This window comes from Pleurodeles waltl, chromosome 7 (genome assembly GCF_031143425.1).
Source record: "Pleurodeles waltl isolate 20211129_DDA chromosome 7, aPleWal1.hap1.20221129, whole genome shotgun sequence".
NCBI classification, from domain to species: Eukaryota; Metazoa; Chordata; class Amphibia; order Caudata; family Salamandridae; genus Pleurodeles; species Pleurodeles waltl.
Genome location: NC_090446.1, coordinates 119,560,329 through 119,574,040, shown reverse-complemented (window position 1 = coordinate 119,574,040; position 13,712 = coordinate 119,560,329). Strand labels below are relative to the sequence as shown.

Below are 13,712 nucleotides of genomic sequence, written 5' to 3'. Positions count from 1 at the left end.
GACTATCTGTGTAGGCTGACTGGTTCCAGCAGCCTGCCACACTAGAGACATGTTGCTGGCCCCATGGGGAGAGTGCCTTTGTCACTCTGAGGCCAGTAACAAAGCCTGCACTGGGTGGAGATGCTAACACCTCCCCCAGGCAGGAGCTGTAACACCTGGCGGTGAGCCTCAAAGGCTCACCCCTTTGTCACAGCACCGCAGGACACTCCAGCTAGTGGAGTTGCCCGCCCCCTCCGGCCCCGGCCCCCACTTTTGGCGGCAAGGCCGGAGAAAATAATGAGAATAACAAGGAGGAGTCACTGGCCAGTCAGGACAGCCCCTAAGGTGTCCTGAGCTGAGGTGACTAACTTTTAGAAATCCTCCATCTTGCAGATGGAGGATTCCCCCAATAGGATTAGGGATGTGACCCCCTCCCCTTGGGAGGGGGCACAAAGAGGGTGTACCCACCCTCAGGGCTAGTAGCCATTGGCTACTAACCCCCCAGACCTAAACACACCCTTAAATTTAGTATTTAAGGGCTCTCCCTGAACCTAGAAATTAGATTCCTACAACAAGAAGAAGGACTGCCTAGCTGAAAACCCCTGCAGAGGAAGACCAGAAGACAACAACTGCCTTGGCTCCAGAAACTCACCGGCCTGTCTCCTGCCTTCCAAAGAACTCTGCTCCAGCGACGCCTTCCAAAGGGACCAGCGACCTCTGAATCCTCTGAGGACTGCCCTGCTTCGACGACGACAAGAAACTCCTGAGGACAGCGGACCTGCTCCAAAAAGACTGCAACTTTATCCAAAGGAGCAGCTTTAAAGAACCCTGCAATCTCCCCGCAAGAAGCGTGAGACTTGCAACACTGCACCCGGTGACCCCGACTCGGCTGGTGGAGAACCAACACCTCAGGGAGGACCCCCGGACTACTCTACGACTGTGAGTACCAAAACCTGTCCCCCCTGAGCCCCCACAGCGCCGCCTGCAGAGGGAATCCCGAGGCTTCCCCTGACCGCGACTCTCTGAAACCTAAGTCCCGACGCCTGGAAAAGACCCTGCACCCGCAGCCCCAGGACCTGAAGGACCGGACTTTCACTGCAGAAGTGACCCCCAGGAGTCCCTCTCCCTTGCCCAAGTGGAGGTTTCCCCGAGGAAGCCCCCCCTTGCCTGCCTGCAGCGCTGAAGAGATCCCTTGATCTCTCATTGACTTCCATTGCGAACCCGACGCTTGTTCTAACACTGCACCCGGCCGCCCCCGCGCCGCTGAGGGTGAAATTTCTGTGTGGGCTTGTGTCCCCCCCGGTGCCCTACAAAACCCCCCTGGTCTGCCCTCCGAAGACGCAGGTACTTACCTGCTGGCAGACTGGAACCGGGGCACCCCCTTCTCTCCATTAGAGCCTATGCGTTTTGGGCACCACTTTGAACTCTGCACCTGACCGGCCCTGAGCTGCTGGTGTGGTAACTTTGGGGTTGCTCTGAACCCCCAACGGTGGGCTACCTTGGACCAAGAACTGAACCCTGTAAGTGTCGTACTTACCTGGTAAAACTAACAAAAACTTACCTCCCCCAGGAACTGTGAAAATTGCACTGTGTCCACTTTTAAAATAGCTATTTGTGAATAACTTGAAAAGTATACATGCAATTGAAATGATTCAAAGTTCCTAATGTACTTACCTGCAATACCTTTCAAACAAGATATTACATGTAAAATTGGAACCTGTGGTTCTTAAAATAAACTAAGAAAATATATTTTTCTATACAAAACCTATTGGCTGGATTTGTCTCTGAGTGGGTGTACCTCATTTATTGTCTATGTGTATGTACAACAAATGCTTAACACTACTCCTTGGATAAGCCTACTGCTCGACCACACTACCACAAAATAGAGCATTAGTATTATCTCTTTTTACCACTATTTTACCTCTAAGGGGAACCCTTGGACTCTGTGCATGCTATTCCTTACTTTGAAATAGCACATACAGAGCCAACTTCCTACATTATGTAATAAGGACACTATACTCGGTTCGATGAGAATCCGGAAAGCAAACAATACAAAGGCTATGGGGGGGGGAGGGGTCTGTCTGCACATTTTTGTGCCTATGAAGGGCATTTTACAAAGAGAAATGGGAGACCAAAAGCTTTTTGTCAGTGCACACATAAAAATAACACTTTCAGTACCTAAAGATGCAGAGTGAAACTGTGTTCATAAAGTTCAAAAGGATTTCCCAAGCAAAAAAAAAAAATATAGAAGCCAGGTCAGTGCTCCAGGATCCCATCACCAGCAGTTAAAAATACAACAACCTGGCTCAGCTGCCACTGAGAGGGCATGATGGATACTCAGGCGGTGCCTTTCCTCAAAAGAACAGTGCCAACTTCCAAGCGTTTCCACACTGCAGCCCACTTGGATAGATTGCACTCCTGTTCACATCGTTTTCGGTCTTCGCGTTTAATCAGTGACCCTCGCCGTGTTTACAATTGGCTTATGTTTTTCAAGATGATTAATGGACTTTGGCAAATATAGCTCACATTAGGCAGTCAAAAGCTTTGCCCAGGATGTTTTTAAAACTGGCTTTTCAAAACTGAAAATTAGATTGTGTGTGTGCTCGTATATAATTTATATAAAATGTGCTCGGGGGGTCCTGTGCACAGATGGGACATTTCAATGCTTCTGACTGTAAATGAAGACCCCTTGAAGAACGTACTTGGCTGCTGTCTATTGCACATTGTGTGAATGATGAGCCTGAATCCGTAAACTCCTGCTGCCTTTACTAGACTATGCCTACAAGTGGCAAAGCTGTGTGCTCATGCTGCTTGTATCAGATGGTGTGGATGTTGAAGATGAGACCTTCCACTCCTGGTACCAGCCTGTGTGTGCTGGTGGTGAGGGTGTGTGCACATGCTGTCTGAATCATTTCTTTGGTTCCCTATATCCTTTTTCAAATCCTTCTGCCCTCTCCATACATCTTCACTTGGTGATCTTGTTAGTTCACTGCATTCAACTATCACTTTTTTGCAAACTATTCTAAGATCTTACTTCCTTTCCGTATTTTTTTTCCGCACTGGACTTTAAAAGTACATCGGAAGGCTAGACTTAGTAGTCATCAGTCCTTAATGCATTTTACTTTTCTTTCTATAAGTCAGAGAGAACTCAATTCTCTTCCATTCTGCCTCTTGGGCCCTCTTCTATTCCTTCTCCATCCATTTCTACCCCCTTGGGTCTTCCTCCACTTACCACTGGAGGACCCTAGAAGGAGATGGGAAAGGATGTGATTTGGCATGAATAAGAGAAACTAGAGAAGTGATAGTGGAGGTAGGGGTGAAACAAATTAGTACAAAAAGTTAGCCATGGCCATGAGGCCCACATGGCATGTGTCAGGTATGCGGTCTTGCCCGGTGAGTAGCAAGTGGCTGATATCTTGGAGCCATACACCAATTAATTTTTGTCTTTTCTTCCCTTATGAGCCTAATTGCACAAGCTATGGACATTGGCCACTTTTCAGGGTGCCTAATCTGGGCTTCTCTCTCTTATCGGATTCTTCTGAGCAAAATGTTAGTGTGTATCCATTACATCAAATCTCCAGACTTAACCCTATGACTGCAATGCCGTGTCAATGGCCCACACATCATATTGCATTCAGATAGAATGGGCCAGGAAAAACGCAACCTACACCAAGCCCACATACATCTCTGCTTTAAAGCCATGAAAGGCAAGATCAGTAGGCCGTTCAGCCTGCTAGTGCCCTTTAAGGCACCTCATAACCACCATAATCTCACTCTTTCCTCTGACATACCAAAAGTCACATACCATACCAGCTCACAACTGCCTCATTCAGATCAGTCCAGCTATGCTTCCAACCTGAAGCCTCATCATATGAGTGAGAGCCTTTTTGCTACCACATGATAGTAAACAAACAGAAAGTTTAGGCGGGGCTCTATCACTTGATAATGCTGATAGAGAGCAGGGAGCATTTTTCACCACATTGTAAAAATTATAGGGAATAATGAAAGCATCAGTATATCACATTGTAAAACGGGCAGAAAGTAGGGGGAGCATCAATAAACCACAAACAGAAAGGAGATAGCCAGAAGATAGAAAGAAGTGAGCCTTTGTGCATCACATGGTATCAGCAGAAGCGGATGAGGGGGTACATAGAATCAAGGAAGGTGATAGAGAGAATGGGTCTCTGTGTCATCACGTAAGGCAGAGAGAGGGTTAGAGGCCTCTACACATCATATGATAACAGGAAAGACAGAAAAAGCTTTTTCAGTACTGACTTTCAAGCTCTGGTAGCGAAGTCTCAGCACCCGGACACGATTCCTGGCCTCTGCCGCCTTTAGTTGTCCCACCACTTTGGCCTGTCTGATTTGCTCTGCATCCTGACGCAACCTTGGTGCTGCTTCTAAAGCCCTGGCCTCCTCCTTCAGCCGATTGCGGGTGCTGAGCACAGACATCTCCACTTCTTTACTGGGCTTCTCATAGGCCAGATAGCGTGCCCGCTGCATCGGAGTCATCTTCTTCAGATCCACCTCGGTAGAAGATTTGGAGAACTTTGCAGCAGGGTTTTCTTTGAAGCTACCCATGCTTTTTCCCGCCATTGTTCTCTTCCAGTATGAAAAATTCTAGCTATGAAACAAAAGAGAAATATATATTTTGGAAATACCTAAATAATGTATATAACATTGGTGAAAACGAAAACCATTATAATGGCCAATACTTGTTCAAAATGATATACACTTAATGCAGAAGCTCGTAAAGTTGGGTGTCATAAATGCGGACTCTTTCAAGAGCATGAAGAGGAGTGAGCTAAAAAATATAGGCAAGTGTTAGGAATATGGATGTGGAAGGATATAAAGGTTAGAATGATTGAATAAATGGAAGACTGATGTCCTGTATGAATGTTAGAATATGTGAGGAAAGGAGTTAATAGGACACATTTTAAATCGTATAAGGTTGAGATCTTTTACACCACATTTTTATATCTTATCAACTTTATATCTCTCTAGCTACCCAAGGGCAACCGCCACTAGGTAGTTATAATTATTCTATTACCCCAATACTGACTCTATATTTGGGTCAGAGTGAATGAGAAAAGAAAGGGCCAGGTACGTCTGCATTCAAACAAAATGACTATTGCCACATAAAACAAACATAGTGTAATGGAGACTAAATATTGCAGCCTATTAGTTCCCGATTTCTGAACTACACCTTATTCCTCTTACAACACAGATGTCCCTTGCGTCAACCAATGTGAGACCATTTGAATGTCCTTGTAAATTTACGGAGACAAAGCAGTGTTCCTCGCATCTTTATTTGCGAGTACAACATGTTAGCATGTTGTGCACCCAAATAAGCATTCAGCTCACATCTAACTGAAGAGTATGCGTCCAGAAAAAAACGATTGTGTCCTTCCTATCTCCAGTACTAAATTCACTGCTTTAGTGCATTGCAAAGAAGAGTGCTCTGTCATGAAGGAACCTAGTTTAATGCATTAGAAAAGTAGCACCTAGATGGGCCCTTTAAGTCCACTGGGCCAGTTGCATATTGTATAAAAACTGGAAACTCTAAGGGTCTGATTTAGATGTTGAAGGTAACGGCCCCGTTGGTTTTCTGACTGAAAAGCCGCCCACCACTAAGACGGTCCGCCCGCCGTATTTAGATGTTGGCGGTCCCATAGACTTTAACCCGCCTGAGTCCCAACGACTCTGTCAACGAATCCTTTCCACTGCCACGGCACCATAGGAAAGAGTGGCTGATGGCGGGACTTCAGCCACATTTACTGCGAGCAGATTTGGATGTGCCATACCACCAAGCAAAAAGTGGCGGTCTGATCTCCACTTCTGATTTGGCAGATTGGGGGCAGAAAAAGGGGTGAACACTCATCTTTTCTCCCCATTCAACATTCGTTTGTAGCTGAGCATGACTGAACAGGATCCTCCATTGCTGCTGCCACAGGACCCCGGAGAAAACATGACCCCTCTGTCGCTGGACATGAAGGTAGGTAACCCACATTGGCTGTGTAGATTGGGGGGTTATTTTATATGGGCACGGGACCACTGCAGCCATGTACATGCCACAGTAATTTTCTTAAATTACTGTGACATGCACATGTTGGGGACACCGGTGGGACAAACACGGGTGGGAACACAACACATATCGAATACAAACACAGCTGTCATTATGGCATCAGTATTCATTGCCAAATGAATGCTGGCACCATAGTGACGGTACATTCACACTTGTCAGCTGTGCCGATGTGTGCACATCATGAGGGACATGTACCTGTCATGATGTGCATGAGTTGTATATGTGAGTCGGCACATGTATATAAGTGTGCAATGCGATTGGCTGGTTGAGGTGGAGGGAGGTGTAGTAGGTGATGTGGTTGTATCGGTATGTGTGCCACTTGCATATGGTGTGGATGTTGTTGTGTAATTTGTGTTGTGTTGTGTTGCTGCGTGCAGAACTCGGGAGCATGTGGTGTGTGCCGCTTGCTGTTGTGATGTGTGTAGTTGTGCTTGTGGGTGCGTTTGTGTAGATGAGTGTGCTCAAAATACTTTTCACACCCTATTTTCCTATTTAGACTTTTTCACAACTTGAGGTAGTGCAATTATCTTCTCGTCCCTCCTCAAGCACTTGTGATTCCTGTTGTCAGTAGCCGCCAGTGACCACCAAAACATGGCAGGAATAGGTGAAATTATGAGACAGCGTTGACCAATTTATGTGGCAAGAAAAGTCCAGTTCTGAATTTACAATGTCTCTTGCTCTAACTCAAGAAAATGTGAGACGTATTGCTTTGCAAATGTTTGTTATATATTGTATATATTTACATTTGTTTGCACTTTCCCATGCCTGACAGTTAAAAATAAAAAAATAAACTGATCCCAAGAATATAAGAGGGAAGACTCCCAGCAGAGGACTCCGGGAAAAATAATAATGTTAACTGTACACAGATGTAACCGATTTTTATCTTCATTTGGTTAGAGGACCAGACTCCGAGCTCTTTTGTTGCTGAAAAAAACAAAAAATTCAAAAACTTTGCAACCCTGTATCTGGAACTGATGAACCATGACAATGTCCTTCCCATCCACTCGGGGAGAAAATGTCATTAATTTTTCTTTTATACCACAGATTCCCAAGGTAGTCCGGATGTTCGGAATGGTGGAAGTGCTCATGAACATAGTAATTGTGTTTTGGGTGAGAGAAACAAGGGAGCTACCTAGAGGACCTAACCACCTCCTCTCCAGTGTGTACATCTGGATCCTGCTGCACAACCCAGCACCTTTCAGTTTGTCACCATCAGTACGAGACATCCTCCACTGCATTGAGGACAGTTGGGCATGCTAGAAACACTGATGGGGTAGGAGTTCTGTGACCCTTGCAAAAAGCAAGCGCCTTGATCACCCAGCTCCTTAAAATAAACAATGTAAAACACGTTTCCCTGTTGAATTAATTTAAAATACAACTCTGTATTTTACTGCAAAGGACAACCACTACTTAGGTTCCACATTTTATGTTTTTTCCAACCCTTCGTGGAGGAAGTTGAGCAGGAAGTTACTGAAATAAAGAGGAAGTGGCGTGCGTTGGTTAGAGTTAAAGACGTCAACTGGGCCTTCTGCCCAGTGAACAGCAGAACTTCACTTAAGCATTACAGTTGGGCAGTGTTCTTCGCGCCATGCTGATACTCAAAATACAGTGGGCTCTCAATAAATAAATAGTATTACATTGGGCATTTTAAAAGTCTTTGTTCTTGAACCAGACTACTTTCATGTGGGTTCTGTATCACCCTGTGAATTACATTCTGAGACCACATATGCATAACCCAGGATTGTAATGCAGTGTGCCAAAACACTGGTTCCTGCAGCGCAGCGGGCAGGAAGTGAAACTCAGTCGTGCGATTTCACAGAGACAATTCCACCCACTCGATCTGTTCTAGGAGTAAAGAACAGAAGATGTAATCAGTGTCCTGTGGTCAGCATAGCAATACCCTGAACTTTAACTGTCAAAATAATAAATCTTATGAATATAAGGAGTAATGATTACAGTAGCACACGTCTCACTCTGGCCTGAGGTGTAGCCACCTGGCCATGTACTTACAGTACCACCAAAAAGAAAAGCGCTGATTTTCATTACTTGATGATCTTTTGGGTGCTGCTATGAGCTCAAATTATATGGTGCCTCTGATATGTGCTGGCTGTGAGGTTGGGTCATCCTACTCTGCTGTGTTGTATGTGGCGGGTATAGGCTAGTGCAAGGAGGTGGAGTGGAGGTGTCTGGAGGGTTTGTGGAATCTCGGGTGGTGGTGGTCAATGTAGGTGGGTTCAGGGTCAAGCAAATTCCTTGAACACGTGAATGAGGAGCTTGAACTGGCATTTCTTCTGAACCAAGAGCGCATGGAGTTTTTTCTAGGTTGGGGGTGAGACGAGGGAGATTTAGGATGTGTTTTGCTGCTGCATTCTGGATTGTTTGTATTATTTGAACTAAGCGGGCCTTGATACTTTAAGGGTGTTTCCGTAGTTCAGACAACTGGTGATAAGGGCTTGAATGATGGTGTGTTGCATGATTTGGGGTAGCCAATTGAAACTTTTACATAACATGCAGGATGAAGATGCATGGTGGTGACACTGCATTGACTTGGGACCTCCTGGTGAGTTTGCTGTCCAATTAGATCCCAAGATTCCTGGCGTGCTCAGCTGGGGCTGGATTGAGCCCCAGTTCTGTGGGCCATCAGGAGGCATCCTAGGGGGAGTTGTAGCTGCCAAAGATCAACACTTCAGTCTTGTCTGAGGCAGTTATTCCTCATTCACTTGGCGATGCTGGCAATGCACTGGTGGAGGTTGGTTCTGATGGCAGTGGAGTTTTCAAGGAAGAACAGGATGAGTTGCGTGTCGTCAACGTAGGATATGATGTTGAGTCTGTGGCATCGGACTATGTTGGCAATGGGGGGGGACATATAGATGTTGAAGAGGGTGGGACTGAGTGATGAGCCTTGAAGGACTCCGCAGATGATTGGTTTGAGTGTAGAGGTGAAGGTTGGAAGGTAGACTTGTTGTGTTGTGTCTGTGAGGAAGGAGGCAATCCATCTGAGAGCAGCTCCTTGGATTCCTATGTTGTGAAGTCTGGCCATGAGCATGTGGTGGGGGGTTGGTGTTGAAGGCTGCTGACAGATCTCAAAGGATAAGGGTGGCTGTCTCACCTTTGTCGAGGAGGGCCTGGATGTCATCTGTGGCCGTGATCAGGGCTGTCTCTGTGATGTAGTTGCTGGGGAATCAAGATTCAGAGATGTCCAGGAGGTGATTATGTTCCAGGTCAATGGTGAATTGTTGGTTGACGGCTTTTTTATGACTTTGGCTGGGAAAGGGAACAGGGAGATGAGTTTGTAGTTGCTGAGTTAATGTTATTTGAAGGTTTCTTCAGCAGGGTTTTTGAGTTCTGCATGCTTCCAGTCTTCTGGGAAGGTGGAAGAATCCAGGGAGGTGTTGAGTAGGGTGGAAAGTTTGAGGCCGATCCTGGATGCTCCTAGGATGAAGATGTAGTGGGGGCATGGTTCAAACGGGGGTCCTGAGTGGATGGATTTCATGATGGTGATGGTTGCCTGAGTGGTGAGATGATTCCAGGTGATTAGCCTTGGGATGGTTGTGTGTCTGGAGGTATGGCTGTTGAAAAAGTCTTCAGGCTTGAGTTGGGGTTGAAGTTTGTGTAGATTTTGGTGAATTTGTCATGGAAGAAATCTGCTAGGCTCTTGCATAGGCTTTAGAAGGAGAGATGTTGCTTGTCGCTGTTATGGGTTTGGTGAAACCCTTGACTATGCAGAAGAGATCATTGCTGTTGTTGGGGTTAGCTTTGATGCATGGTCAGGGCTTTTTTTGTCTCGCATTGTTGGCGGTGGTATAGACTGAGATCTGATTTGTATTCAGTTCTGTCTGTTGGGTCTTTGTTGGTGCGCCACTTTCTCTCGAGGTTCTTGCAGTGGTGCTCGGCTGTCCTAAGGTCCTTCTGTACCAGCAGCTTGCTTTGTGGATCTTCTGAGTCTTGATCTTGATGGGGGTGACAATAACAGTGCAGTTAGTGATCCGGGTGTTGAATCTTCCGACGTCCAGATTCACATTGTTGTGGAAATAAACAACTTTAAAAATGGTAATTATGATAAGTACTATAAACTGCTTGGAAAGAAAGAAGGTTACCTGGAAGTGGTTGTTAATTGTGAACATAAATATTGAAAGTAACAGGAATTAAGAAGTAACCTTTGACATACGTGGAAAGGTTCATGGCGCAATTCTAATTAACATATTCAAGAAAGTTGTCCCATGCATGCCCTCATCCCAACCACAGTTGTGTCGAAACAGAGACAAATAACTATGAAATTGGTAACTATTATCACTAACGTATGCTGCCTTGAAAGTGAAGGACTAACTGGATAAATACATTATTAATAAACATAAATATTAAAAGTACGAGAGGAATTGGCAAATAACCGTGGGCTCATGTAGAAAAGATTCATGGCGTCTTTGTGAAAGACTTCGTACATAACTGTAAGAACTCAGTTAGAGGGCAAAGGCCTGGGACAGATATTAAGTATGTTGTGAAAACAGAAGATTAACAACAAGGAATTTAAGAATGAAGCTGTGGACCAGAGGTGTTACAATAAACAATTATGTTTTGAATGCCAACGGTTGGAAAGTGTGGTGGGGCTCCTGGTGGCCATTTAAGTTAGAAGAGATCAAAAAAAGGGGACAGGCAGTCATCGGAAGCAATACCACAGGCGCCATATTATATGGGTGAATATTGAATCGATAAAGTTAATAGTACTGTAAGGCAGCATAAAATTATAAATAATGTACTAATAAATGGTAAGCACCCTACCAAGCTCCCAACAAACGTTGTTCATATTATGAGTGATGGCAGCGGCAGCTGGCTCTCATTTACAGTGGGGGGTGAGGAAGGGGGACAATAATAATACAATTTAAAAAAACGGCACTTACCTTAGGATGGACGTCCACCTCTCAACATCTCTCCTGGGTCCAACGTGGGACGGGACCCAGGAAGCTGCACTAGCCAATCCTGGCCCTTCTTTCATGCTGGTAGCCAGCATGAAAGAAGGGTGAGGATTAGTGGGAGGGTCGCCTCTCAGTGCTCACAAGAGCACCACAGGCCTGTGTTTTCTCTAAACCAGCTGTCTACTGGGTTAGAGAAATTTAAAGTGTGCATGGCAGGCTGGCTGTTGCAAGACAGCCGGCCAAAGTGACATGCGTACTTTGAACAAGTGCACAGCACCCTGCTGCCATTCTGCAGCAAGGTTCAGGAAGGAGGTTCTGAAAAACAAAACGGTAATAAAGAATGTTTATTACCATTTTATTTTTCCATTCTGGGGCATTTTTCTTAGCAAGGCGACGCTCTCTGCTCTCATGGAGGGGCCGCCACTGAGTGATGGTCTGCCTCATTCCTCTAGATGCACTATTTAGTAGCACTGTAGTCTGTTGTACCAGCATATCTAATATTGCTGCTATGTACCCTTACTGCAATGCCATTGATTTGGCCAATTTAATATGAGATATGCGTTTGATGATCTCCATCAGTATCATTGTAAATACTCCATCGAACACCAAGAACATTCAGCCACAGCTTATTGAATTTGATGTATTCACCTAACATAGGAACATACCCATTGACATAATTCACAGCACATCTTCATAAGCTGAATCAGATGCTGTTCTGTGGTGGAACGATAGAAGAGGGACAACCATTTGGATAAGCACGGCCACTGGCTACTGAAACATCTGAATTGAAACCAGAATGAACCGGACACATTTTATAGCGCCCAGAGTATGACTTATTTGTCAGCACAGGTATTCAGAACCAGAAGTAACTTGTTAATTATAGTTCTCAGAGCTGGTCATAGAGTGATCAACCAATTCCTGGCCTTTGTGAACACGAAAGATGGTGCCTATTGAGCTCTGTTTACTTGCCTTGAATAAAAAGATTGCAGTGTGGTTTGAGGACTGGAGTCTTAGTATATAACAGTAGCTCAAAAGGGCAAAGAGAAGATGTCACAGCATCCATGACAGATATTAACAAGCACTGGCAAAACTAATAGGCATTATATTTATATGACGTGTAGATCAACCAAGCACATGCCACCCTGCATCAAACGTATTGGCTTTGCCAATTCTTGGTTGTATACAGGAAGGCGAACACAGACCAAAGCATGTGAAAATAGGTTGCTACAGAAAAACAGTTGCATTATTTTCTGAAGCATGCGTATTTTTCTGCAGGTACGTTTGTTAGTGTTGGCTCACGAGTGTTGACGGACTGCTCGCATCTCATTTCTGAGGTAAAATCATTCCATCATGCACTCAGTTGGAAGCTGAAAAGAAAGGAATGGCGATACTAATATACTGCTGTAGGCTGATCCAATACATGATTGTCAATGTCTCAAGTCAATGACTTAGGATCTGGAGCAAAAGAAGCCAATAATTCAAGGACGGGGACTGAAAGGCCCTTAAAGTAAGGAGAGAATGCAGTATATTTGCCATGAATGGCACAAGAGCATCATAGCATCTCTCTTCGAAGGATGCACAAAGTTGCTTGGGGGCAGAAGTCATTGGAAGATTAAGCTATTCTCTTTGGATTGCTTAAGCCTGGGGGAGAAATGGCAGGGAAAGAGTTAACAGCGGCTGTGTTACTCGCAGTACCTTCAGCCCACTTTGCATGTTGTAGTTCAGAAAGTCATGTACAAAGGCACGTTTTGCAGCCTAATTCAGAAACAGCAGTTGTGCAATGATTAGTGGGAAAGGCCCTTGGTCCAGTGAGCTTTAACCTGCAAAACAGCCCAAATTAAGGCTTCACACATCATGCGTGGAGGGCCAACCTGGTGAGACATTACCTACATCACCTTCTCTCGAATTGGCTGTGTCTAGAGGTGTCAATTTTTAAATGGGCCACGCGAAGCAGATGTACATCAGTGGCACTTCAAGTTATGCATAAAGGAAGTTTGATTTCTAAAGAAAGTGTCCAGGGAATAGTCATATTACTGGCAGTTATTCTGCTCAGTGTTCCACTACATATGCTCTCGGGTACAACTTGTAAAATGAAGGAAGCAGGGAGGAGCTGGGCTATTGTGAGGTGGCGAGTGGCTTGGTGGGTTGAACGCTTGCTGCGCAGGAATACACTGGTCAGATACCCAGAGGTCGGAACAATGCAGAGTGGCATTAGCGTTTAGTCCTGCTGGGAGGTGGTTGGGCACAGTTAAATTGGTTTCAACAATTGTGAGAACATACTCTTCCAGTTAGGCGTGCGTACTCACACATCTGTTTAGGAATTGTCAAAATCAAGGTAGTCAGTTTCACAGTTTCAGCTGGGTTAGGCCGCTTCTGTCATGTAATGGTATGCCATTTTAGGGTGCAAACCACCGTGCAAAGCGTGAGCGGATGGAGCTAATATAGCAAAAACAGACATTTTCTGGTGGCAGGCCAACCTAGGTAGTAAGCGATTGCTCCTCTGCTTATGTGCTTTGTAACTGTTACTGATATGAAATATTGGGGCCCTCAACGAATAGTGCAGGATATGACACAGTTGGTACCACTGAGATCCAACAATAAAGGCAGCATCTCCTACAGTTGGTGAACTGACAAGGCAGGGACTGGCAGCACCAGGTTCAGAAGGACGATGTCAAAGTTGTCTTTTTTTAAGTTGCTAAGAGGGTGGAGCCTAGATGGGTACTTGGTCAGGCAGTGAA

At 45.1% G+C, this 13,712-nt stretch overlaps 1 protein-coding gene across 1 annotated transcript in view; it reads right to left on the bottom strand.

Annotated features, from left to right (window-relative positions):
* Positions 1-13,712, bottom strand: part of LKAAEAR1 (LKAAEAR motif containing 1) — a 95,360-nt gene that overhangs the window by 77,434 nt on the left and 4,214 nt on the right. Inside the window, exon 2 of the mRNA XM_069243227.1 lies at positions 4,255-4,603. Within this exon, the coding sequence (XP_069099328.1) occupies positions 4,255-4,575 (321 nt within the window). The 5' untranslated portion in view covers positions 4,576-4,603. The remainder of the gene's footprint in view (positions 1-4,254; positions 4,604-13,712) is intronic.